Source organism: Perca flavescens, chromosome 6 (genome assembly GCF_004354835.1).
Source record: "Perca flavescens isolate YP-PL-M2 chromosome 6, PFLA_1.0, whole genome shotgun sequence".
Classification (NCBI taxonomy): domain Eukaryota; kingdom Metazoa; phylum Chordata; class Actinopteri; order Perciformes; family Percidae; genus Perca; species Perca flavescens.
The window spans coordinates 21,594,474-21,620,664 of NC_041336.1; the positions used below are offsets into that span (position 1 = coordinate 21,594,474).

Genomic DNA, 26,191 nt, shown 5'->3' on the forward strand with positions numbered 1-26,191 from the left:
CATGTAAGAAGAATCTTATTTTCTTTTTTCAAGTTTGATTTCAACAAAACTATTGCAATATAAGTTCATTTTAACTGTTTATTTGTGAAATGTCAATATTTGAATAATCACTACTTGTTAAGATGTTGGATATACACTGACCGTCTGGCCACATTCAGTTTTACTGTGCCAAATGGTAAAGAACGTTTACAAAACTGTTTTGAATTTCTTTTTCTGGTGTTGTTAAGGTAAAGGGTGCCCTCTTGGGATGTAAACCAAAACTGCACTATTGCACTTAGTTTTTGGCATTGCTGGTTTTCCCAGATTTGTCTGCCAGCTGCTGCATGACACTCCACTATAATCATTATTAAGTGATTATTCTTTTGCACGTGTTAAGTTTAAAAATGCTTCAATTGCAATCTGTCTCCAACAGAGGTTTAGCTCTCTGCCAGTTCACCTTTACTACTAAGCTAACAGCCACTGTTTCTCCAAAAATGCGATTTGGACACTCCTCCATCAATCAATGGGTTTTGCTGTGGCTGCAGCAACAGGCTTGCGCTGCTGTCCATCATATTTATTTCTAGAACACTCAAGATTCACGAGGTTAGTTTAGGTTGAATGTTCAGTGTCACCATTTTTGCTGCATGTTAAATAGTGTGATGTATGTGTTTTCATCTTTCTATTCTCCCAATTTCAATTCATAGTTTGAAGGGGAGCTCTTTCTGTGTCCCGGGTTCCTGGCTCCTCCGTTCATGGACTACAGTCGTTATCACAGTTATATTGACGAACATCTCCCATCTGAGAAGCCCACTCTGTATGGTCTTCATCCAAATGCTGAGCTGGAGTGCCTCACTGTCACCTCAGACAACCTCTTAAAGACTCTGCTGGAACTGCAGCCACAGGACTCGTCCAGAGGAGAGCAGGCAGCTCGGAGCACAGAGGAGAAGGTGTGGAGGCAGAAAGAGAAACATTATTGGGGGGGAGAAAAAGCAGCTGAGAATACAATAGTCTACCTACATAAATGACCTAATCATGTTTATTATATTTGTCAGGTCAAGTCTGTCATTGAAGATATCCTTGACAAGCTTCCGGAGGAGTATAACATGGCAGAGATAATCACAAAGACAACAAAGCGAAGCCCCTACATTTTAGTCTGTTTCCAGGAGTGTGAACGCATGAATCTTCTGCTAGCAGAAATAAGGAAGTCCCTTAATGAGCTAGATCTTGGCCTTAAGGTACTGTACAGTCTACTGTGACAGACACAAAATAAATTTTGTGACAAAATGTTTTTTTTAATTCAAAGTCCTGTAGCATTAATAAGGATATCTTATCCACAGGGAGAACTCACCATCTCCTCCAGTATGGAGACTCTGCACTCAGCCCTGTTTAATGACTCCGTTCCAGATTCCTGGGCCAGACTGGCTTATCCCTCCACTAAAACACTGGCACAATGGTAACTACTCCTTCCTAATAATACTGTTTTTTTTTTGTTTTGTTTTTTTAACTCAACATGACCTTTATTAGCTGCTCCTTTTTATTAGGCTTTTTTATGGTGTTTCCAGGTGAAACACTTCATTGTTATGTGTAGCAGAAATTATGTCAATAAATAAAAAATTTAAAAAATGTCATTAAACATGAAGCCAGTATTACGATGACCCTTGTAGACACATTGTAAAGGTTCAGACAATGATATACCATGTTATTAATGATATTTTTGTATAGGTTAAATGATCTAATGTGTAGCTGCCGAGAGCTGGACAGCTGGACTCAAGACTTAGTTCTTCCTGCAGTCGTTTGGCTCTCAGGGCTCTTTAACCCGCAGTCTTTCCTCACTGGTGAGATCACAATCTCTAAACCAACAAGACAGATGATTTAGGTGACATGTGCACCAGAAATACTAACATGCAGACCCCCCTCCCCAGCTGTGCTGCAGAGCATTGCTCGCAAGAATCAGTGGCCCCTAGACAAAATGACTCTGACTGTGGATGTAACAAAGAAGACGAAAGACGACTTTGGACATCCACCACGGGAGGGAGCCTACATTCACGGACTTTTCATGGAAGGTCAGAATTTATAAACCTCCAATGCATCCCGCTATACTTAAGTATTTTGCAACACGTCTTGGTAAAATCTCTGCAAGTATTTGCCAATAAAACCCACCTTGTGTCTCTCAGGAGCGCGTTGGGACACCCAGGCAGGAGTCATCTCCGAGGCGCTTTTGAGGGATCTGACTCCAGCCATGCCGGTGCTGTATGTTAGAGCGGTGCCTGCAGAAGAGCAGGAGCTCAAGAATACTTATGAGTGTCCAGTGTACCGCACTAAGCAGCGTGGGCCCACATACGTATGGACCATCCACCTCCGAACCAAACAGCCTCCTACCAGGTGGATTGTAGCTGGAGTCGCACTGCTGCTGTCCGTGTGAGACTTTAGTGGAGCGGGAGTTAGGTACTTTACCATATCTACTGACAGTATTCTGCAAACAGTGTTAAAAACATTTTTTTAGAGACAGTATTGAATCATGTTTTACGTTAATTAGATTTTTATTAGGTTTGTTTTTTTATAATTACTAATACAACAAACTCAATTATGCCCTCAATTATAACTCTTGTATCCAATTTGGTTCATACATGACAATGCTGACATTGTAGTTTATGAATGTGCGTGTGTTTTAGATTTCGAGATAATGGAAATAAAGAAGTGGAGATGTTTAGCCAGTGCTGAACCTGTTGTGTCTGTGTCCGACACTGTTGAACCTCTCCCTTGAGATGGTTCATTCGGGACATGATTTGTTGGGAGCTTATGTCTCTATTTTAGACCATGTAATTCTGGATAGGGAGCATATTTTATTGGAAGGTCAAGATTAAAAAAGCTCTTTGGCTGCCCTCTACTAACTGAATGATACACAATGCCGTCTGGATGGTTCCCGGACCGAATTCCCAGGAGATGATGTGCATGGTTGCTATTGACTTTTAAATGAGGTGCATTTGACATTGACCTTTTGTACGGCAGAGGCAGAATACTAACAGACGAGTGTAATTCATTCAGCCGGGCCTGTTGGAGAAACCTATTCAAAGACACTGATAGCTTTCTATGAGAAAGCAACACATTAGATTACCCATCCTTTATCTGTCTGCACTCTTTGTTTGCATCTGATTAACTTAATACGAACCAAATAAAACCTTTAACTTTGAACAAGTATAAAGAAAGTCATATTATCTAAAATGGTATCTCGTTTGAACTGATTTCCTTGACTTTAATTGAAAATTGAGAAGATGTTTAGATTAGAGTTTGACAGATTGTCCATGCGTACCGAATGAGTTGTGCATAATTCATATGCTCTTAAGTTCCCTGTATGTCAGAGCTATGGTAAAATATTGTGGGAGCTCCGGAGTCGAGGCTGAGATCATACAACACTGAGAAAAATATTTTTAAATTAAAAAAAGAAAAAGTGCTCAGAGAGAATTTTGTGCAATCGTGAAAATGGGATATAACTACTGAACAAATAATATAATGTATTTAGCCTTTATTTGACATTTAATCCAAAACAAGCTTCTTCTTTGGAATGTTTATTATTCTTAACATTTGTAAACCCACTGTGTCAGCGCAGGGACTTCGTGATATTAGCGGAAATTTGCCCAGGAAGAGACGGGGCAGCCAGGTGCAATATTTATCTGCTAAGATAAACAAGTGACATATGATGTACAAATTACAGCCATTCTGTTTTGTGTGTGTTTCTTTTGGATAGAAATCAGCACCCTTATCTTCTCAAATGAGATTTTCTCCAACGCTAATAACTGCTGTGTTGTTCTTAATTTCTCCCTACAGCCAAAGTGGCTTCAGACAGTCATGAGGAGGATGGAGGATTGATTCTGTGCATTGTATTGCACGGGGGGAAATGAAGAACCAGTCTTCCTGTAGTTTCTCTTCATTTGCCCTCTCTTCCTCTCATTAGCACGCCACAGCAGCTAGCCAGTCATTTGGTGACAGGGAAATGATACAGTGCTGGCAGAGTGTTTGGGAGGAAATGGCAGGGTACGTGGCCCGGAGCAGCAGGGGTCGTGCCACAGATAGTCATGTTACAGACCAAGCAGGACACCTGGTTAAAGTCAGCAAGGGCATCTGGGTCACACATCCGTTTCACAGTACCCGAGAAATACATTGTTACATTTTTTTTTTGGATAGCACAAAGATCCCATATTTTAGTATTGGTAAATCACTGATTATGTAAAGAAGCAGGTTCTAGTAAAATACTATGCAGCGATGGTACAGGTCTCCAGCTGTTATATTCTAATATACAGGAGAATGCAAGACCTAGCCTACTAATTTGTTTATGGTGACTTGGTAAGCACAAGATTATTAAGTAAAATGTGCCATGTAAGCACAATAGATACCAAAAAAATTTAAAAGTATTCAAGTTACATTTCAGTGGTGAGTACAGTATTAAATACTTTTGCACAAACTGTACAGTACTCATGCAGCCTCAGAGAGGCAGTGGAGCTTCACTGGAGACCAAGGTGGGCTGATATTTAATAAGAGGGCAGATAAACGCAGTTAATGTTGAAAGGTGATTATTAATATACTTTTCTCACAAAGCAAAAAAAAGATTGGAGCCATTGAATGGAGAAACTTGAGCAAATGTAATATTCTTGGTACCAAGCTTGAAACATACTGCAATTCACACTAGCTCCAGGCCTTTGTGTGCTCTTTCTGCCATAAAGTGTCTGTATTTGTGCACTTACTGAGTATGTTAAACAATGACTATAAATTATTCTGCATTTACTGGCCCATTCTTTTTCGTTCAGTTGTTTGTGGTTTCCAAGATGCACTTTTTATCATGACCTTACTGTGAGTCATGTCAGTTTGGTCGTTGTTAAAAAAACACAAACACACATGGACAGTACAATCTGTCTCCAAATTTACTATAATCTGTACTGCTATAATTTTATTAATATTTGCCATAACCTGTGTTAACCAGAGCCTCGCTGTTGTACGAGTTAGAAAGTACTATTTGCCTGATTGAATAATTTTTGATTGTCACCACCTTATACGTGTGTGTGTGTGTGTGTGTGTGTGTGTGTGTGTGTATATATATATATATATATATATATATATATATAAAAATAAATAACCAAACTCATGATGATGGAAAATATTTTATTGCATGCACAGCTGACACTGGTGGTCAATCCATGGTTTGCCATATCATGCAGACCAGCCAAAACGGTGCGTACAAAAAAAAAACATGAAATCAAACAGAACTTATAGCAGTAATATTTATAGAACAAATAAATAATTCTGAAATAAATTAATATCTGTATCCAGAATTTCAACATGTACTGTCTATATACAGTATAGATAGAATCAACTGTACATTGTTGATGATACAAATTAAATTCAAATTAAGATTGATACTGCTAAAGCATTTTCTCTCCATGTTCACTGTGGGTTTTAAAATCCAAAATATACAGATAAAATGTCAAAAATATAATGCAAAATTTCATCAACAACACTTCACAACGCCTACTTAAAATGGCCTAACCTCAGGGCAAAGGTGAGAATTTTCAGTGGGCCAATCTAAACAATAAATACTGTACAGTATCTTCTGTAACTACACTATACAAGTGTATACGGCAGTGTTAATACACACTGTACATAAACAAATGGCTTCAATTTTTCTTCCTTTATTACTACGTTTTGTTGTCTGGAAGGTGCTGTAGTACTTGTTTTTTGCTATTGCTCTTTACTTGTAGGGAAAGGTAACCCCAAAAGCACAATGGAACTTATTTTTCCTCTATACATTAACAGAGGATACAGGAGATGTGCTGTAGCTCTGTAACATTGGATTTAACTAGGAAGCAGCTCTCTCAGTGGGACTGTTCAGAAAAAGGGTTATCATGGGTTGTTGTGAGTCACCATGTCTTTGTTCTTGAAAAGACAAGTTTTTCAAATGCTAATTACTGGTACTCTAAGTACCATACAGCTAAAGCCGATATCTCCGAACCTCAACAAATCATTCATTATCTGGGTGGCAAGATGCACTGTATTGTGTTTTAACCTACATTTTAAAGACCTGTACAGATGTATCATTATGGGTCTGCTGCTTCTTTTAACTGATTGTCCACAGCTGAACTACACAGAGATCCTTGTGCTTCAAAAAAATGAGCAATTAGCATTACCTTGAATTGGGTGTTTTTATGGTATTTGGCACTGACATATGCAGTTATAACTCACAGACAGGACACACAGCTTGTCCCACATACCAAGGGAATTCAGTACACTGTGTATTCTTATCTAATTTCCAACTCTAATACCATCTGAATTGCCTCATCTAAAACACTTAATGGTTAAACAATAGAAAACCTTACGGTAAGAGGATTCTGCAATGTAAAAATAGATAATGAAAATTTTAAATATTTAACAATCACTTTCAGTATTTCTGTCCTCTTGATTCAGCATGTTGTGCATTCATTGTGCTGATTTCTTAGTGACTGTATGTCCTACATCTGGAGAAGAGAACATCTGGATCCTGTTGAACTCGGAAGAAAACAGAAGTGTGTGTACAATATAGGACTGAAATACTCTTTGGTTAACTGTGATGAAATAACCCACTGCTGCCAGATCTTTAAACACTGAAAATACAAAAAAAGATGTACAGTATCATGAGTTAATATGCATCTTAATAACATTATGTGATGTGATTTATGTGGTTAAAAGCTCTGGAAAGGCTAAGTGGTCTTTTTTGTCAAACATACTCTTTATTTTTCTGTTGCTTGTTTTTTTTTTTAGATGGGAAGTGCTCCACCTGCTAAGCACAAACTCTTATTGCAGGCTGCTAATTCTCCACGAGGGGGAGGTGTTGGGTCATAGAACAGCTCTACATCTGCCAACCTCTGCCAGGTGGAAGAAAGTATAGTAGTAGCAGCAGCAATAGGTTTGGACCTGTAGATCTAGCACTTCCACCTTTTTTCCTGAACAAGTCTGAACTGCTGACAATGCAGCACTGTTTTCAGGAGTTTTGGACCAGTGACACTGTTGTAGATCTATGCAAACATGTATGCATTTAAAGGTGCACTAACTCCTGCATGGTTTCAGCGCAATTTCATTTTGGTCTCAAATCGTAGGCATCTCTCCTTGATCCGCTAGCTGCCTGCCCCCCTGAATTCACTGTGAAAAAGCCCGGTCTTGGGAGACAACACAGAGGTTGTAAACATCAAACAAACACTAGGGGCACAGTCTGTACACCAAAATACAACAAACCACGTTCCAGCCAATCAAGAACTCCCCTCCCCAACCTCTGTGTTGTCTCCCGAGACCGGGCTTTTTCACAGTGTATTCAGGGGGCAGGCAGCTAGAGGATCAAGGAGAGATGCCTACAATTTAAGACAAAAATGAAATTGCGCTGAAACCATGCAGGAACTCATAGTGCACCTTTATGTTTTTTTCTGCTTATTCCCCGTCTCTGGTGAGAGTTTCCTGATTGGGCGGCTCCCTCCTGTGGTCGGCCAGGACCATGCAGCGTCCTCTGATTGCCGACTGAGTCCTGAGAGATAGGTGAGACAGAGATAGATTGTTCCTTGGCAATCCCACAGTCTGGCTGACACAGTGGGAAGTAAGTTAGAGCTGCTCTCTAAGCACGAGGCTCCAGCCTGTGTGACAGTTCAAACAGAGTCTGCTGATTGTCGATGATATGCAGGTAATCAATGTAGGCTCGCACTTCTGAGCTGCTTTTCTGCGTGATGCCATTACCTAGAGGAGAAGAACATGTTTTATCACCAATCTAAGGCAGCAGCGTCAAGGCCTCCTACTGTACAGTAGCTGTACTATACACAAAGTTACACATATGGCATGCAGGGATGTTGTGGAGCGTAAAACCAGCCAAAACTAGTTTTTATATCAATGATTGTGGACATCATGGTAAGGAGTATCAACATGAAGACATTGTAGTGTATTTCAAAGTTAACTGATTTTAACTGAAAACTTTGATTTCGTTATTTGTCTTGCAAATGCTGAAACTACAGCACTAATTTTGAGTAGTATTACAAAGTAAACTTCAACAATTGGTTCGTCTCACATCATAAAACAAAGAATGAGTTATCTGAATACTGACCCATGTGATCTTTCTGACACTGCCGGATGAGACGCACTGTGTCTGCTATCATGTGCTGGAAATAAAGATGGACACAGGCTTCATTAAACATAAACTAATGGATGTTTTCTGTGCAGACGCATAAAGGGTTTGTGAACTCACCAGCTTTTCAAAATTGACCAGGTTATCATGAAACGTCTTGTTGCCTTCATGAATGAACGTAATATCTAAAACAGATGCACATTTTGTTATCACCAACCGTTATTTGAGGTAAAATGCCTGTTTTTTACATGTCAAATATGCCTGACAGAAATATGTCATAGCGCTCTCCTCACAGAGTTAGATTAGGTGTGGGGTATTGAAGTGACAATAATGAGCGCACCTTTCAGTAGCAGAGGAGGGAAGGGGATCTTTGGCGCCTTCATCTTCTTGAAGGAGTCCCTGTAGGCCTTGTGGTTCAGCGAGGGATCCTGTGAAGACATTTTTAAAACGAATGAGTGTAATCCTCTGGGGATGAATGTGTGTGTCTAGTGCGTGCATGCTTTTTTAGCTGAATTATGGTAGCATAACAGACTAATGATCATCTAAAACACCTGATGTTTTGAAATGAAAAACATCTGTTTCACCACATGCACATTGAAGCATGGTTTTTATTCCCTGTTACAGTGGATTATTGTGTGCCATGAATTACACTTACTGTAATTGTCTCCAGCTCTGAAAACAGCTTTTTGAATTTCCCAGGAATTTTCTGCAGAGAAAATAACAGGCTTTTCTTTTTCAGATACTATGTACTTTCACATAAAAGATGCCACAGATGAAAGAAGAAGAAGAAAAGCATGTCCTTACCTCCCATGTCTGACTGAGCCGGCTAACAGCTGCAGTGTTCAGGCCCATTATAATGGCAAAGAAACAGTTGAGGTTCCTCTGTGCTTTACAGCTATAAAAGATCAACAAAGCAAACAGTTCAGTCTCTTGCCAGGGCACAGCTCAACAGCACAAAGGCAGTTTATTGATCTGCCACTGGAGGGGGCAGCATCCCTATTGTGAGTCTAAACACCCCACCCTAAAGATTTGGGACTGGAATTCTGTAGTGTTGGCCCACAGTGTGAGAAGCTGGCGTGTATCTGGTCTACAATCAATACATCTCTAATCCAAATGCAGAAGAATGTGAGTAAAGCTACTAACTGGGCAGCAATCTTGATGAACTTCTTGATGAGTTGGACCCTTTTGCAGAGCGTTGGGCACAGCAGCACCTCTGTCATCACCCACAGCTGGACTTCATTGAAGCGCTGCAGCAGCAGCTCCAACGCCACAGTGTGGCTACTGCTACTGTGGCGGCTGAAGGTGAAATAGACGAGTTCTTGCTGTAAAAGAACAACATACGATCATTAGTTCAGCAGAGCGGGGCTCGCAATGCTAATGACACGTTATCTCGGATGTCTTTTTAAACAGTTTAGACCTTTTTCTAAAAGCAACTAATTGTGCACAAGTGTTTAGGTTGTGGGACAAACCTCGTGTATTGAGTCAAAGATGGTCCAGTCAAAGTTGGTGAGAGCAACGGCCACGTCCCATGTGTTTAAACTGAGCATGCGAGCTGTCCTCTGTTGCAGCTCTGAGTTGTCTGTAAATGGGTTCTGAAGAGGGGGAAAAAACAGACACATGACAACATCAGGGATTTAGATTTTCTATAGACATCATACCTCCTTGAAAGATTGATATGAACATTCAAAGACATTGTTTTTTTGCATTAGTTATTTCAGGTAAGCAGGTTTTTTTTTTTTATAAATCGTACTGACAATGGAATTTTGAAGCTTCTAACATAACATTACTATACTGCACTTTGCCATTGCTTCTGAGCTGATGTATGAATGTTTTGACACTATTCTGGCACATGTAAAGTATGTTTAAGTCGTTGCAGTGATATTCATACCAGGACTTCACCCAGGTCCTTCCTGCACACATGCAGCCTCCCCACCGGCCGTACAGAATCAGAGAAAACTCTGTCCAGATGCTGCAGAAGAAGCCTCCCTGCAGGGGAGAAAACATATCACAAACAGCAGAATACCATTAAATATCTGTCAGGCAGTGTGTAAGTAGCTATCAGAAGCAAGAGATTATACTTGCTGTGGCCAGTCACTGATAACAGATACTGACTTATATAACTGGACTGTAAATGCTTCTTCCTTTTAACTGTTGTGACTGGGAAGATATTTAGGTCAGCTCTGGTGATTACAATCTCACATGTCTTGGCTCAATATATAACTCAATGTAGGAAAAAAAACTTCAAGTATGAAATATTGTGAGAAATCCAAATGCTACATGATGAATGATATGAAATGACATGACATGAAATATTTTCAATTTCTACCTCCAGGGTAAGTGACGGCCACTAGCACCAGTTCCCTCAGTGGGACATCCATCCTTTCTGCCACGGCCTGCAGCAGCTCCTGGGCCACTACCCCAGTATGGGTCCTCATACTCAGGTACGAGTCCATGGTAATATACACGTGACACAGCACTGTAACAGAGAAAATGTTTCAGTAAGGTACAATATAGAATCCACAGCACTTACATGAAGTGCAGCTCTGACCATGTTGACATGTTAGGGAGCCCCGGGGCAGAAAATTGCTGCTGGGTCCCCGTTGACCACACATCCCTACCTAAATCCTTCTGTGCATAGTGTGTCCCAAAGTTCCCAATGCACACAGCACACTATACATAATAGCTTCATTATTATATGACAAGTAGTCTGGATCAACTGAAGTACATTTCCAGGATAATTGCCTAAAATCCGGCGCGTGAACATGTCCCTCACCGTCCCCTCTCTGTGTTGCTGTTCTCAAACTCTGTTCACATCAGGAAACGACAACAAACTTCAAGCTAGCAAGCTTCATGCTGATAATGGTAAGTTTTAAGGCAGGCCTGCTTGCTTCTTTCGGGGAATGATTGTAAAGATTTACAAAGAATATGGTAAAGGCATTTACTATCTAACTGGGACGTTTTGGGATCGATTGGTGGGGTTGCTGTGGAAGTACACACAGTGATACACTGGTAAGAGCAAATTATGTTTAACCATGTATCCAGCTAATTCAAATAGCTTACGTTACTGTATTGTGTGAACAGTTAATTTAATATTGTATGTGGTGTTTTCTTTTCAAAACAAGTTCCTTCCCGAGCATTTTGCAGCGCTATCGTCGCTGCGTCCGGAGTTTAGCGTAATCCGTGTTAGCGCCACCCAAGATGATTGTGATTGGTTTAAAGAAATGCATACAACCCAGAGCGTTTTTTCTCCTATTCCAGAATGTATGTGTGGAGGAGCCAGACCTTACTCCAGAGCGCTGTGGAGATAGGTCTGGCAATGCGAGACTATATAACAACAGACAAACCAGTAGTCAGGTGGTGAAGTAATAAATAACAATCGTCATCAGGTTTTCTAAATTGAAACTATATTATGACACAAGGCCACAAGACTAGCTAATATCGCAGGAAGCGCCTTAAAGATGTTTTTATTGGTGCAAATTTCCCAGGACATTTTCAAATAATAAAGCTGTTTTGCTATGAGATTTGGTGTGAAATCTTTATTTCCAGACGTAGACTACGGCGGGTTATGTAACCATTTAGCACCTTCAACCAAAAAGAAACCAATTAATGAAGTCACCTGCTTCCGTCTCATTAGATTTGTCTTGATGAAGGTAAAGGGTCAGTGGGGACAGTTCTTTTGATCGAGAGTAGTTCAAATGAAAAAGATTCAAAGTAAGGACTCTAGATTATCCAGAAGCAGAAACCTCTAAAATGGATATGTCCAAACCAAAAAACAGCAGATAATGACATGGCTAGTGAACCTGCCCTGAAAAATAAGTCATGACTCAGGAATTTGCATTTCCAAACCTTCTCATTCCTTCCCTGGAAAGAGTTCCATTGTTCTACTGTTCAGACTAAATGTCTCCTCTCGACAGCTTTAGAAACAGCGTATGATGGGAGGAATGTGTGAAGGACGCCATGTTTTACGACTTACCTTCCTTGGTCTCCCTCTGTGTGCCTCTGGACTGGAGCCCGTTCTCTTTCAGTGCTTTGCTCTGAAAGAAGGGAAATGGTGGATTTTTGACACCCATTCACATTGCCTGGGAACACTGCGGGCATTTCGCTAGAACTACAGAGCAGGAAATGTGAGAACAATTAGCTCCAACACTCAATCTAGTATGTCGATATGGCTAGTCAGCTTTGTTTAATAAAATTATTTCTGTCTTAGTGTGTTAAAGAGAACAAACACAAGGTCTTTTCACTCACCTTTCTTTGAGGGGAATATTCATCCACCGTACTGGAAAAAGGAGAATAAATAAACAGTAAAGTTATAACTGTACTAATTTTCTTTGGGCTGCAACTACGTCAAGTACAAAAACAACATCACCAGTCTATCTGATCTATAAAGTGAATGCACCCATAAATACTCCTCTGCAGCGTTCAGTCCATTATTTAAGATCAGTGTCACGGTGAGATGAGAGTGCTTTGTAGATTTTAGACCTTTCAATGTGATCCCTTCATTTAATCACCCTATTCTCATCAGTTAGGCCCAGCTAGCATGATGGATAGCCCTGTGTCCATTATCATCCCTCAGCTTTTACTGGGCTCTGCATCACAATAGGCATGTTGGCACAAAGCCTGCCCTAAGGGATCCCCTCCTTCTGGCCAGCAGCAGTCCTGCACTAATGAAAACCCCACTGTATTTGTCAAAACAGAGCTTGTGATGTAATTCACTCTATTGCTCCTCAAAACAAAAAAAAACAGAGTCAATGAGCTCTGTGAATTACAAAGCGACATGAAGAGAGAGTGCAAGAGAACAAGTGGTGTTTGATTCCGAAGCTTTCAGAATGATATGACTCAAGCTTTCTTTCTTTTGCACAAAGGCCAGATGGGAGTTGATGGGAGCACATGACTAAATGAGTCGTCTTTCTATAAAAAATGACACCTTTTAGCTTTTCACTCGGCAGCAGATTGCCACAAAGCAGTCAACCCTGTCCTCCCCTGGGGTGTGCCTGATTGTAAAAATGCTCATAAATAGTAGAGTGTCAGTTAGAAACACCCTCAAAAAGTCCACTGCTTTAAAGGAGTGGGTGATGTGGATCTCCCTCCCTGCATATAAACATGAATAAAGCAGGCCCAGATAATGGGAGCAGAGTCAGGTTGAATTATCTGCACTTGTTTGTAAGGGGCGGCAGGTTGGGGAATCCCCAGGGAGAAGATCTGATTGGAGGCTGTGGTTCAGGGAGGGGAAGGCGGACACGGGTGTGGCATTGTGTCTGGCGAGACACAATGTGCTGCTTATTTTTATCAAAACGAGATATTGTAGCAACACTTCCTCTTTAACCACCGCAATATTCAAGACTCCGTTAGTTTGATTGAAAGGTATATGTTTAATGTACAGTTCATCAGTTATGCACACATGCATTACGTAAGGGATAATGTAGAGCGAGCCAGTCATCATTGCGAATTAGAACGACAGGGTAATGCAGGAGGGGTCTTCCATCAAGGGGTTCAATGTACAAGAATCACATGTCTATATGCAAATAGTTTAAAAAGCTGAGACTCCTTTTCCAATGTTCTATGTACTGTACTGTAAATTTGCATGTATGGATGCACACACATAAGCAAGCTTGTGTCCATGTGAGTGTGTATACATGATGTGCATATGTGTGCAAATTACTGTATTTCCTCAATTTTGGAGATTCAACATGGAGAGCTCCATGACCTTCATATTTCCGTGCAAAACAACCCAGAACACTGCAATTACTCTTCCGTCTCTGAATGCATTCATTGACGAGAGGCTAAATAAAGGCACCAAGCAGAGAAGCAGCTCTTTCTTTGCACTCAGAGACCAGCTAGTGTCTCTGCTTCTTTTCAGGCCTCCATCAGTCATACTCGCTGTTGTACACACCCAGATTTGATATCAATCAATACATCAATTTTTTTTCATTTTATAGATAATTTACATAAGGGCTTATTTAATTACACTGGTGACTTGTAATGACAAAGTAGGTTATCATATGGTCACTCACTGTCTGCGATGCAGCTGGTACAGTGTCTGCAGTTCCCTCACATCCGTCTCCAGGGCTGGGTGCTCATAGAGATCATCCAATACGTAACGGTACAAAGTCTGAAAGGAAGTGTCAATTTTAATTTCTCCCATATTAAGATCAACTCACACCCAGTTTCCACCCTTTCCGTTGTACATCATATTCCCTACCTTCATAAATAGTTTGACATGCTCGTCTTCCCTCAGGAAGTCTTTGCACAGGGCCATCCACTGTGACACCAGGTGCAGGACTTTTCGTTTCCTTTCCAGTGCCTCTTTCCTGTCCTCTTTCCCTTTGTATCGCTTGGCGCAATAGGTGGGATTCGGTTAAGGCTTCAGCACAGATGGAGAGAGAGATCTATTTGCTGACATCAAATGCAGCATTCAATGAAGCATGAAAAAAAGCCAGTGTGTAATGCTGATTTAAGGACAGGCAGCAAGATGAACACAGGTGAGTGAAATGGAGCTGTTTTGACTCAGTAAAGCAGTGTGTGAATCTTTGTTATAATGTTCCTGTGTTCAAGGATATTGTCCCAGCAGAGCTTGACATAAATCACTGGTTGACATGAACACTGGGTAGGTCAGCAGAAAATCATCCAGAAGTGTATCTGCAAAGAGAAACACATTATTGACAATAGACAAAAGATGGTACAGTTTATGGTAATACAACTTTTAAAATAGTTCAACTGCGTGGCCGGTTAGCTCAATTGGTAGAGCAGGCAGCCATACAGCATATAGAGGTTTCTTCCTTGATGCAGAAGGTCCAGGGTTTGAGTCTGACCTGTGACGGTTTCCTGCATGTCTTCCCCCTCTCTCTCCCCTTTCATGTCTGAGTTGTCCTATCCTTAAAGGTGGAAATACCCATAAATAAACTACTCCTAGTTTCATGGATTTATAAAGTCTACAAGATATATCACAGAAGAGCTTACATGTTAAAATTAGGTGCAGCCTCATTAGTTTGTACTATGTTACAGGATGCTGGAGGGCGAGGTACACCAGTGGTCTTGACAAGTGTATGATTAATGTTTGCTGAGTTGCACATACAGTAGGCCTGTACTTTTAATTGAGATGGCAGCTCGGTTTCAGCTTTTCCTATTCCTTCTTAATAACACCAGAAGCAGAACTCATTCTTTGCTGTCAAGTATTGGTTAACAAGCACTAAGCAGAGACATTTCAGAGGAGAGCATAATGAGAGAGACTATTCAATGGCACATTATTCTTATTGTCAGTATTAGATAACCGCTTTTGCTGAAACCACTGAGGATTCTTCTGTTCCATTTTGCTCTGACAAGTTCAAACAAGCCTTGTCGTCAATCTCACACATTTGCCATTGCACGCTGTATCAGTACAGAAAAGCCAATAATGTGTCAGTTGACTCACTGACCTCTGATTAAGTATATATTTTTTTATTGTGATTATCTTGCAAACAGAAAAAAAAGTAATCTGATATTGCTTAGCCATCATCCTAATGTGTGTACAAGCAGCATTTTCTGCCACTGTATCCTTGTGTGAATTCTTCCCAAGGTTACACATGGGTAAATGTTTCTGTAAATGGATTAAATCCAAGCTGGCCAAATTGATCACCAGCTCACTTTGACAAGTTCCCGTAACATGAAATGTACAGTCTACATCATAACACTTCATTTTTAACCATGATAAACTAAGACTAAACAAGACTCCTTTTATGTCATCAGTTTTTGTTTTGTTTCATTGCGTACAAAGTCCCTTTCTCCTAGACTCTCTCATTAAAATGTAAGTAATTAATCGCCGGACATTATAACAAGCTGTAAAAGTGTGTTTCATACATTGACATAAAAGCCACTGAAATACATTACGAAGGCATAAAGAGAAAGAGAAAAGCTTTACAAATGCTATTAGGGCCAACCTCCTCTCAAGCCCTCTGTAAGTGTGCCTCATAGCCAGAATTGTAAATTTTCCTCTTTAATTTCACACTAGCTTCCCAGGGCCTTTGTGTGCGTTCTGGTCCACGGGACTCCCTGACATCATTATGTTAATCCGTGCAGAGCAGCTGTGGATGCATCACCCACTGTTTATGAGAGGTTACACACTCTATACACACGTAGCTCCCATAACAGAGTACAGTAACGCACCTGATCACAAAGCCAGAAAAATAACGTTACCCCCCCATACTGTGCTGTTCCGCCACACACACATTCACCATGCACTCCTCACTCACACTGCTGTGTATTTGTGTCTTTTCTCCAAGCTATTTTAACTGAACCACTTTCTCATGAGTAACATCTTACATACCACTCCCCAGGCTTTACAGTGCAAGTTTTTTGAAGTTGGTAAAACAGTATACATATTTAATTCCATGACCTACCTAAAGTCATATTCTCAAGTTTTTCTTGGTAAGACAGCACAAAAAAGCAGGGGAATGTCCTGCAGAGTAGATTTAATCCAAACAGTTTGGCAGAGGATGTGTTCGCCTCGCTGACCCAGACACATTAATGCATTCATTGTGCATATATATAAATAACATTTAACAGTCTGTTGGGCTGATTTGTGAATCCTACACATCACAACATTTTTATTTAAAATGTTCAGTTATCATCAGTAAATGGCCTGGATCAGAGAAGTGAATGTAGGATGTAGAGAAATCAGAGAATACTGCTTTCTGGCACCCGAGCCAAAATCTATTTATGTATATTTACCTTTCAGATGAAATGCAGAATGAATTCATTGATCTAGATTGTCAATCTCCTGTGAAATCAATCAGACTGTCAATCCACCTGCCAATCCTTTTTGCATTTCAATAAGTATTCATAAAATTGATCTATGCCGCCTTTGAAATAAGCGTGTTAATGTGTCACTTATTGGCTCAGTAAGCCCCAGAAGACAGCCTAAAAGCCTTAAATGATAATGCAAGTCTGTATTTAGACATTTTTAATGTTTTATCTGGTGACTAAATGTGATGTTTACTTCACCATCTCAGCACATAGAGCTGGAACATCCTCTCATTAAAAACACAAATGTTCCATTACATGTTTTTCAGAGCTGACAGTGTTCAAAATCAATAGCTGCACTCAGAGATTGGGCACAGAAGGCAACACTGAACACTTGTTAATGCTACCCACAATGCTAGCCCGCAGAAGGAAATGCTAGCATATAAGAGCTCACTGTATAGACTATTGCATTGGTCCATGTTTGCTATTCCTCAAACATGCCTGTGGTGCTTCCAGAAAAGTGCCATATCTTGCAGAAAGCTCCTCTGCATTCTTAATGTTGTGTACTGAGTATAGATGGAAGCACGTGTGACCATGATGAGATGAAATTTCCTTTCTAATGTGCTGTACAGCATGTAAGTCATAAACACAACATCAATAACCCACTGCAACCATCAGTCATGTTGCTGCACAGTCTCTCTGAGCCATCCTTGAGAGGAAGACCAAACACGGCAGCTTGGTGGATGTTCAAATAAATCTCTTTTGATGAAATCAAGGATCTTGTGTTATCATGCTTCTGATGAGCTAAACCTCCAAGGGCACTAGCACTAGAGCGTGGGAGCTCCAGTATCCACACAGAGAGAGCCAAGGCCAGCAGGAGTGAGACTATGAAACATTACTGAGTGCAGATTAATTGCTCTTCCGGTTCCATTCTTTCTTTCTTTTTCCCTCAGGTCTCTGGCTCTTTGACCCTGCACTCAGCGACCAGCTCTGGTCCACAGCTCCCTATGGAGGCTTCCCTTCAATATACTCATTGCAAGGTGAGCTAATAGTGAATGAGTCATCAACAACACCCTGCTTACCATAGGATATTATTTAAAAGATTTAAAAGGAATGATGTCTTTCCCACGTACCTGCTAATTTAGCTCCGTGTTTCACTTCACATCAATATTAAATGCTCAATTTTAGCAATAAAATATGGGATTCAACATAAACATAACTCTCCTGTGCATGTAAAATGCACCATCTTCCAACTGCAGGCACATCTCCCCAGAGGACATTTAGATCAATTTCATTCACTTCCTCATCAGAATGAGTAATGATCTCTGGTATGGGGTTACCCTGCCTCAATCTCCATCTCCAAGGAAAAGATCTGCATCCCCTTTTTCTTGCCTCCTTGTTTCCCCTTTTCTCCACTCTACAGTCTTTCTCTCCAGTATTTTTCCTCTGCTTGTCTGACTGTGCTACAGCTCTCAATCATCATATTTCCAGCTCAATCAACGGGAGTATCCTCTGCCTTGTAAACAGTGTCACATCATCATGTACCTGCTGGGATGAGAGGAAATGTGTTTGTCATCGCTGTGAGGCTGGACTGTATGCCACGCAGTTCGATACGGCAGTACTCAAAAGATATGACCATTGTTTATCTCTGTCAAAGGCTTTTTAAATGGCTCAAACTCAGAGCCATTCTGGGAATGATAGCACATGATTAGCCCAGTAATACCGCCCAGAGGGGGCTGCTGTCCCAGCTCCTCTGCGAGAGAGAGGGGTGGGGAGAGCGTGAAATTAAAAGTAAAAGGAGTTATTTCTGTCGCTTCCTTTCTATCTATCTTTCACAAACACACAGACATATCAGTGGACCTATATCAGCACACATCCTTAAATATACTATAGTCATGAAGTTGTCTAGGTACCATCCACCAACTAAATATATTTTTCATTTTTATGCTCTCTAAAATACAAGAAAATGCTTATTCACACACTGACAAAACACATTAAGGACAACAGGGATGAGAAAGGTGTTTCAGGAATTTAAAGTATGCATGCTGACCTGACTCTTTGCCCTGTGTTGTCCCCTGGTCGTCATCTAGTGTCAGGTCATTCAGCAAGTGCTCCAGGATCTTCTCTGGGGTCCCTGATACCACCACGTACCTGTCAGACACAACAGAGTCAGTGGACGAGTCTTCCTCGATAGAGGACAGAGAGCGGCTGCTGCTCCATTCCTCCTCTCCCTCTGTCCCCTCATCGTCTATGTAGCGAAAGTAGGGGACGTCAAAGGTGGGCATGGTCACCGGCTCTGCCCGGCTGGTGCTGTCACTACTGCTCTCCTCGGAGCCCTCCTCTTCATCCCCGTCCTCCTCCTGCTCCACCAAGGCAGCATGCAGCAGCCTGCCCTCCTCCTGTCGCAGGTTCCGGGGCTGTGGCCGAGATCCCATCCTTGCAGAGTCCCTGTGCCCTCACACCGGCAACGTTGCCGTGGTTACTGCTGCCCCTTTTACCCATCCATCCATCCACCTGCAGCTGCCACAGCCCGGAGACCACTGCTATCTATCCCTCAAGCACACTGAGGTATTCCGGTATGTTCACGGCTGAAAAGGCTCCTGAATGACTTGAATGAGAAGGCAGCCAGCAGAGCTCTGCCTCACAGTCCCATGCTGCTTACTTATATGTATTTAATGCAGTCATATATGTGTTGGGAGTTGTGATGTAAGCATGCCTGTGCGAGTGAGTGAGTGAGTGAGTGAGTGTGTGATCCAGAGAGACAGAGAGGGAGAGAAGCAGATAGTGAGGGAGGGAGGGAATCAAGGAAGGAGGGGAGTGGAGAGGCTTACCTCCTGTTCCTAGCCTCCTCTCTCCCTCCTCCCCTCGCAGATGCAGAAAGGGCTGGCTGCTCTGACGATATTCTCTGGAGAACCAGCACATCGTGGCCCCTCTCCCTCAGACACACGCGGGCTGCCTCGTCACTCTGGGGCTGGACAGAGAAAGAAGGGGGGGGATGTGTGTGTTATCACCAAGGAGATTCCCTTGTATTTTCTCCCACTCACACAAATCACCACTGATTTCCATCATAATACTCTGAGAAAGCCAGCACTGTAAATGAAAGAGAATTTCCATATATCATTATTCAGTCCTTATCGGTGGAGCCCATTCAGGGATTAACATAAAAGACTCAAATTTTAATTACCAATTCCAATGTAGAGCCTATTAAATTATGGGTGGTGTCTAGAGACAATCTGTTTTCAAGCTGTCATAGGGTTAAACTCAGTATGCACCAGCAATGGTTCATTGGTTCAGAGTTTAGTTTAAAATCACATGGTAAGTCCTTGTCTTATGACCACCATGAGGTGTTTTAAGAAATTCATCCTCAAATTGCTTACTGTCTCCTACTCCCTCTGTTTCACTCTCTCTCTCTCTCTTCATCACACAGTCACACAGTGATCACCATGTTATCAATCAAAGCCTCAGTGAAAGACACTAAAATCTTCTCTATCCCACTTACTCTATCCCATGACCAAAACAAATTTTAATTTCAACTGATCAGTTATTTGACCAATCTACTAGTCCCACAAGGGGTAGCCATGTAGGTACAGAATGTGTTTAAAAATATTTTTCCATCATATTTGTTACAGCATATTAAAAGACAATACCAAGCAAATATAATCAGGGATGTGAAGTACATCCACCCACTTTGAGTCCCTTATGCATATTGTAGTTTGATGGATATGATGCTATACATCACTGGTCAACCTGGACATTCACAAACTTTTCAATAAGAGGTATCTAAATTTAACTTTTGTAGCCCTACATTTTTGCTGCCTGCCTCCTCACCCACACCCATTCCAGTAACCACATCACCCCCATCCTCCAGAATCTCCACTGGCTCCCTGTTCCCCAACGCATCACAAAGCCCTCCATAACCAGGCCCCTTCCTAACTCACAGACTTGCTACACCACACCCAATCACCTCCGTAACCTCCGCTTCTCCAGCACAAACCTCGTCTCCCCCACCATAATAATAATAATAATAATCATAAAGTGTCTTTGAGTACCTTGAAAAGTTACTATTAGTACTTCTTTTTAATGGCTTGTTGCAGCATCATTGAAGTATACAGATGGCTGTTAGCTGCTTGACAATGGAGGGTCTGGATCAGAGATATTGGTCTTAATGAGTAGTTCACTGTATAGTGCACACACACGCATCTTGCATCAGCTACACCCCCCCTCTTCACCCCCACTCTCTTCAGCCATCAGTCAATGCAACACAAGCCTCTGTGCATGCAATTAGCCAGGTAGACAGTCTGGAAGTGGTTGCAGTTTTCTTCCCTAATTGCCTTTTGCAGAGAAGCATCCAGGACCCTTCAGCTAAGCATGACTTCCTGGCACATTACCACTTATCTGTGATCTGTGGACATACATATGCATAAACAGACTACTGTAGATGCACAACCAACACATACACAGATGAATGCATTAACACAACACGCAAACACAAGCACATACAATAGCTCATACAACAGCTCATATAACAAAGACACACAACTGTGTCCATCAGTGGGTGAGCCACATTTTTAGCATTAACATTAAACAGTCTGGCACTGACATCTATAAACGGCAGAGACCTTTTCAAAGCCTCAGAAAGGACCATTAATGGAAATGTTTGCTAGCAGTTTCTTCAGTGCTGTGAATCATGACTCTAAGCGAAGTTTAGATGATTAAATGTCTGTTAAAGTGTCAACTTATGAATTTATTTGTTCTCTATCACACGCATGTCTATCTTTTTTTTGTAGACCTACTTACGGGTGTGTCCTGTGTAGCAGACTGTATTATCCTGTCACAGGACCACAGTATGGCATAAGGTTAGGGGCGTGACGAAAAGAAAAGAACTAGAAAATTCCCAGAAAAGGAAAGCTGTGCTGATTAGCTTCCTGGTTCTTGGGGGAAAAGGCATTGGTGGTTTTATCTTTATCAAGATATGACGTACACTGTGTGCTCATCAAAGTGCGCTGTTTTTGTCCAACTAAGCACAACAAAGTTGAATTCTTGTCTATAATTAACAGTGTCTCAGTGTACTGTTTACGGTTCAAACAAACAAACCTTTCCTCACAATTAATTATTGATTGTGCAGCTGCAGGCCACTACTCAGTGTGCACTGGGCTTTGTGGTTACCAGTTTCCCACTAAAACACAATCAGACCTTTAGAGTGGATGCTTGTAATGAGACCGAGTGCCAAGGTGACCTCTACTCACAGCTACCACCAAAGTCCTCCAAACATGGACACCGTCAGCAGAAGAGTAAACACTACTTATCAGGCCTCTGCACAAAGCCATGTCCCGCCAAATGGTTTACTGTCTCTTTAAGGGTTCCAGATGCATTCCTCTGACTGGAGGGACACTTTCTGTCTGCATGTCTCTGTGCTGTTGCATCAGGCACGCATGGTATGAAACACTTGAAGGGACCTGGAAGGTGTCAGGCAAGACAGTGTGCAGATTTGGCCTAAATTCCTCTTAAGGAATAGCGTGGATCATACAATTCAATTCAATTTTATTTATAGTATCAAATCCTAACAAGAGTTATCTCAAGACACTTTACAGATAGAGTAGGTCTAGACCACACTCTATAATTTACAAAGACCCAACAATTCCGGTAATTCCATATAGAATGGTAAGATCAGGAGGAAGAATAAGACCAAAGATTCATGCATTATGTTGTTTTCAAAGAACCCTTTGATGCAAATGCACTTTATTATCTCCAGTATTAATTAGCTGAAATCCCTACGTTAATCTCTGATAATATACTGTAAACAAGAATATGTGCATGTAAACATATTTGAACATCAGCTCTGTATGCTTCATGCATTGGCAGAGAACAGCAGCTCTATGTTCAGATAGACAGAGATAAGGAAAATAAAGTTGATGAAATAATGTTATGTAAGGTGTAAGAAAAGTGTCAAACACAACCGATGATCATGCACAACTATTCGTAAATAATTCAAAACAGCGGAGATGTAATAGGACAAGTGATTCGTCAAACTTTAAACTATAACATATCAAATGGGTTTTTATAGCAAAATGAATTATCTATGAACAGTTCATTTTTTTCTTTTTTCCAAATTTAAGGAGATTGCATAACATTCATGATGTCCCTGTGCCAGAATCTCACACATTTTCACAGGCGTGCAGTCTACTGTATATTAAGCATCCCTGTTTCCACCAGCTGGGATTTAGCTGATTTCGAAGCTCTTTGATGTCTACGCTTAGATATTTGTATAAATCACATGTAATACAGTATGTGCATTGTAGCATCTTTGGATTATGTTAAACCATTCTACAATCTAGAAACAGATAATCTCACATAATCTTAATATTTAATGTATTTAATGTCAAGTATTAAATACAAGGTCAGTATATCTAGCCATTACCGAAAGGATTACATAAATGACGTGCACATGTGCCATTGGAATACTTATTTTGAAATCACAATATGATAAACTTTGCACAATGCATGTTACTAAAACAGATTGGTGTATTACCCAGCACTAACATCTGATTATACACAGATTGGCAGTGGATTGGTGCAGACAAAAAGTCATTATATTGAATAACAACATTGATAAGGAGATCATGTGTTTTCAGAAAAGGTCAGAGAACTGACGCACTGGAATCCACCCTAAAACCAGACAATGTCTTGGCATGGTGGTGTGGCCACTTGCGTCAACTTTTCCTGCCATTGTTGCTCAGGTCAGCACACAGATACAGCTGGCAGGAAAGGAGAAGCTGAGCCCACCATGAGGTCAGCCAATCAGACGTCTCCTACGCAGCCAACTGGCAGGTGATGTAATGTTTTAAAAAACTGTGCAGGCAAAACTGAACACTCAGTACCTGCACTTAAGTTTTCAAGGATGCTGCCATACTGATAGAGACCAACTGTACTCTAAATGTATGTGACGTTTCTGTAATGACATTGTGACTGTAAATAGATCTAGCTGATGTATGGATACAGTGCATGTATAACGTACATTTTTATGCATATGATTGCAATGCACTCTACAATGTACTGTTATGAAATCTCTTTTGCAGCAGTATAGAGACTTTTTAAATAATAATAAATAAAAATGACTATCTCATAAGCAGCTTGATGTTTTTACTGTCACAAGCCCAAAGCTAGTTGTTCAGGGAAATACATCAAGGAGTGTAACATTTCACACTGAAGTTGTGGTTCTATATCTGGATATTTACAAATATAGTTAAAAAAAACAGTTACATATAAAAGTGAATGTTCTGACTGTAGCAGTGCTGTTGTGTATCTCACCTCACTTGTCCTCTCTGGGCCCTTGCTGTGGGTCTGCAGGAAGCGGCAGCCATCCTTGGCCAGTTTCTGGACCATCTCCAGTCTGGACAGGTCCTCCTTGTCATGCAGGATACACATGCTGCCCTGCTGCAGCACAGGTGGCACAGAGAACATGTACCTCAGGCCACAGTCCCACGACATCGCCGGCTCACCTACTACTGGCTGTCCACCAGGCAAAAGAGCAGGACTCCTGCCTGTGAGCTCACAATACTCTCAGAAAAGGTGTAAGAGGAAGTGAGAAGCTCAAAAATGAATGAATGTACTGTATGTGTTTCTGCTTATGTTGTCCAGGTGAGATACAGAGTCTACACTGCAGCCAAAGTAGTACATCCCAGTCGTCGTATGCCTTGGTCAGCTCTGTAGCGGAGACGTACACACACGCAAAAAAGACTTCACCATTTGGACTCCAGGTATCTCTCTTTCCTTGGCTTTACTGAGAGTGAGTGACAAACTCCCTCTCTCTCTCTCTCTCTCTCTCTCTCTCTCTCTCTCTCTCTCTCTGTCCTTCCCTTGCTTTTCACCACTGGAGAGGGGAGTGAGTTAGGAACACAGTGGGTTCAGGAAACATCTGGTGAGCCGGACAGCCCCAAAAAGGAAGTTTCAAAATCTCCCGAAAGCAGGGGAGAGCCTAGATTCAGGACTGGGCAGGGTACACTATAAGGTCAAACACTTGTTAGGGTGGAGATGTTTGATGTAAGTGGAGGTTTAAGGTCATTCAGGCACAAGCAGTAAAACAAGACTTAACTGTTCTGTTTTGATTCTGAAGGAATAAAATACAGGAAATGAACTGAGAAGCAGCTCTGAGAGTATAAGGAGAAACATGTCAATTTTCGTAACTGATTACGAATGTGAATTGATTATCTATGGATTTTGGACTGTTGGTCAGACAAAACAATCAATCTAAAGACATAAAATTGTGCTGGGAAATATGAATAATATGATGAATTTTTGTTTGTAGATGTAGGGCTTAATCTATCTAATTTCTTTTGTTGATCAAATAACCAATTAATTGACAGACTGTTTGATTATAATAACTACAAAACATAATCTGAGTGTAGCCCTAATACCAGCTTTTTTTTTTTAAATAAGATAAAGCATTAAAGGTACCCTGGAGTTTTTATGCCCAGTGGTGCTGTAGAGCAAAGCTTTGTTGAGCTGTCCTGTTGTATCTTGTCTTCCACGAGCACAAAGTGTCTGTTTTTATTAAAGATCACCGACTTGTCAGACACTAATTAAATGAAGCTTGTCAGTTGCTTAACGTAGTTACAGAAACACCAGCATTTGACCAAGATAAAGAAAGGACATTAATCCTTCCTCTAAACACTTTATCTATTAGCGTTCTCTTTCCCCTCTGTCAGCAGTGTGATGCTTGACTGGGTCCTTCCAAAGCCATTCAGTTGTGCTGCTGTTCCAAACTGCTGATACAGCAAACTGCAGAATGAGAAAAAGGTCTCTTCTCTCTTGGTGGTGTTTCTCTTTCATGTGAGGTTGAGATCCATAATTCCACTATGCTCTTTTGTTCTTTCAAAGTAACTGATTTGGAAGATGCCCATTGCCCTTATATGTATATATATATATATATATATATATATATATATATATATATATATATATATATGTATATATATATATATATATATATATATATATATATATATATATATATATATATATATATATATATATATTAGCCTATTTCTGCATAACTTTAGTTTAATAATTTTATCCTTCAATTCTTTATTGGCAATTGTTCATTACAGCCGGTCTCTACAGTGCTGCTCATGAGTTTAGGAACCCATGCTAAAGTTGACTAAAAAGAGGAATAAAAAAATCTTATCTTATCTTAATGCCTTAATTAAAAAAATTAGGAAAAATTCAATCTTTAAGCACACCAATTTTCTTTGTGAATGAATAATGTATCGTAAATAAATAAATGTTCTTCCTTAAAATACAGGGGGCACAAGTATACACACCCCTATGTTAAATTCCTATAGAGGCAGGCAGATTTTTAGTTTTAAAGGC

General features: G+C 40.8%; 2 protein-coding genes across 5 annotated transcripts in view; one reads left to right on the forward strand and one right to left on the reverse strand.

Annotated features, from left to right (window-relative positions):
• The window catches only part of si:dkey-233k19.3 (dynein heavy chain 11, axonemal), a 46,680-nt gene extending 41,710 nt beyond the window's left edge, over positions 1-4,970 (forward strand). For 3 of the 4 annotated variants that reach the window (XM_028579421.1, XM_028579423.1, XM_028579424.1), the window contains exons 77-82: positions 684-926; positions 1,032-1,214; positions 1,317-1,432; positions 1,702-1,814; positions 1,902-2,042; positions 2,154-2,689. In XM_028579421.1, the coding sequence (XP_028435222.1) occupies positions 684-926; positions 1,032-1,214; positions 1,317-1,432; positions 1,702-1,814; positions 1,902-2,042; positions 2,154-2,401 (1,044 nt within the window). In that variant the 3' untranslated portion in view covers positions 2,402-2,689. Of the gene's footprint in view, positions 1-683; positions 927-1,031; positions 1,215-1,316; positions 1,433-1,701; positions 1,815-1,901; positions 2,043-2,153; positions 2,690-3,804 lie in introns of those variants that run through there. The other variant, XM_028579422.1, reaches the window with a different exon arrangement.
• Positions 4,971-7,357: 2,387 nt separating this feature from the next.
• Positions 7,358-24,592, reverse strand: LOC114557090 (rap guanine nucleotide exchange factor 5). Its single transcript, XM_028580370.1, has 18 exons — positions 24,131-24,592; positions 19,654-19,793; positions 18,873-18,973; positions 14,665-14,743; positions 14,307-14,451; positions 14,119-14,216; positions 12,353-12,383; positions 12,081-12,141; positions 10,434-10,583; positions 9,996-10,093; positions 9,577-9,699; positions 9,251-9,429; positions 8,912-9,002; positions 8,763-8,813; positions 8,448-8,535; positions 8,228-8,292; positions 8,087-8,141; positions 7,358-7,725 (listed from the first exon to the last, which is right to left on the reverse strand). The coding sequence occupies exons 1-18, from the start codon at positions 24,308-24,310 to the stop codon at positions 7,607-7,609; spliced, it is 1,854 nt and encodes a 617-aa protein (XP_028436171.1). The 5' UTR covers positions 24,311-24,592; the 3' UTR covers positions 7,358-7,606.
• Between the last annotated feature and the right edge of the window lie 1,599 nt (positions 24,593-26,191).

Excerpts from the sequence above, each read along its gene's own strand:
- LOC114557090 (XM_028580370.1), bottom strand. The coding sequence starts at position 24,310 with ATGTCGTGGGACTGTGGCCTGAGGTACATGTTCTCTGTGCCACCTGTG. Across the intron at positions 12,142-12,352 it reads AATATTCCCCTCAAAGAAAG|AGCAAAGCACTGAAAGAGAA; the intron begins GTGAGTGAAAAG and ends CCCTTCTTTCAG. Across the intron at positions 8,536-8,762 it reads CAGAGCTGGAGACAATTACA|GATCCCTCGCTGAACCACAA; the intron begins GTAAGTGTAATT and ends ATGTCTTCACAG.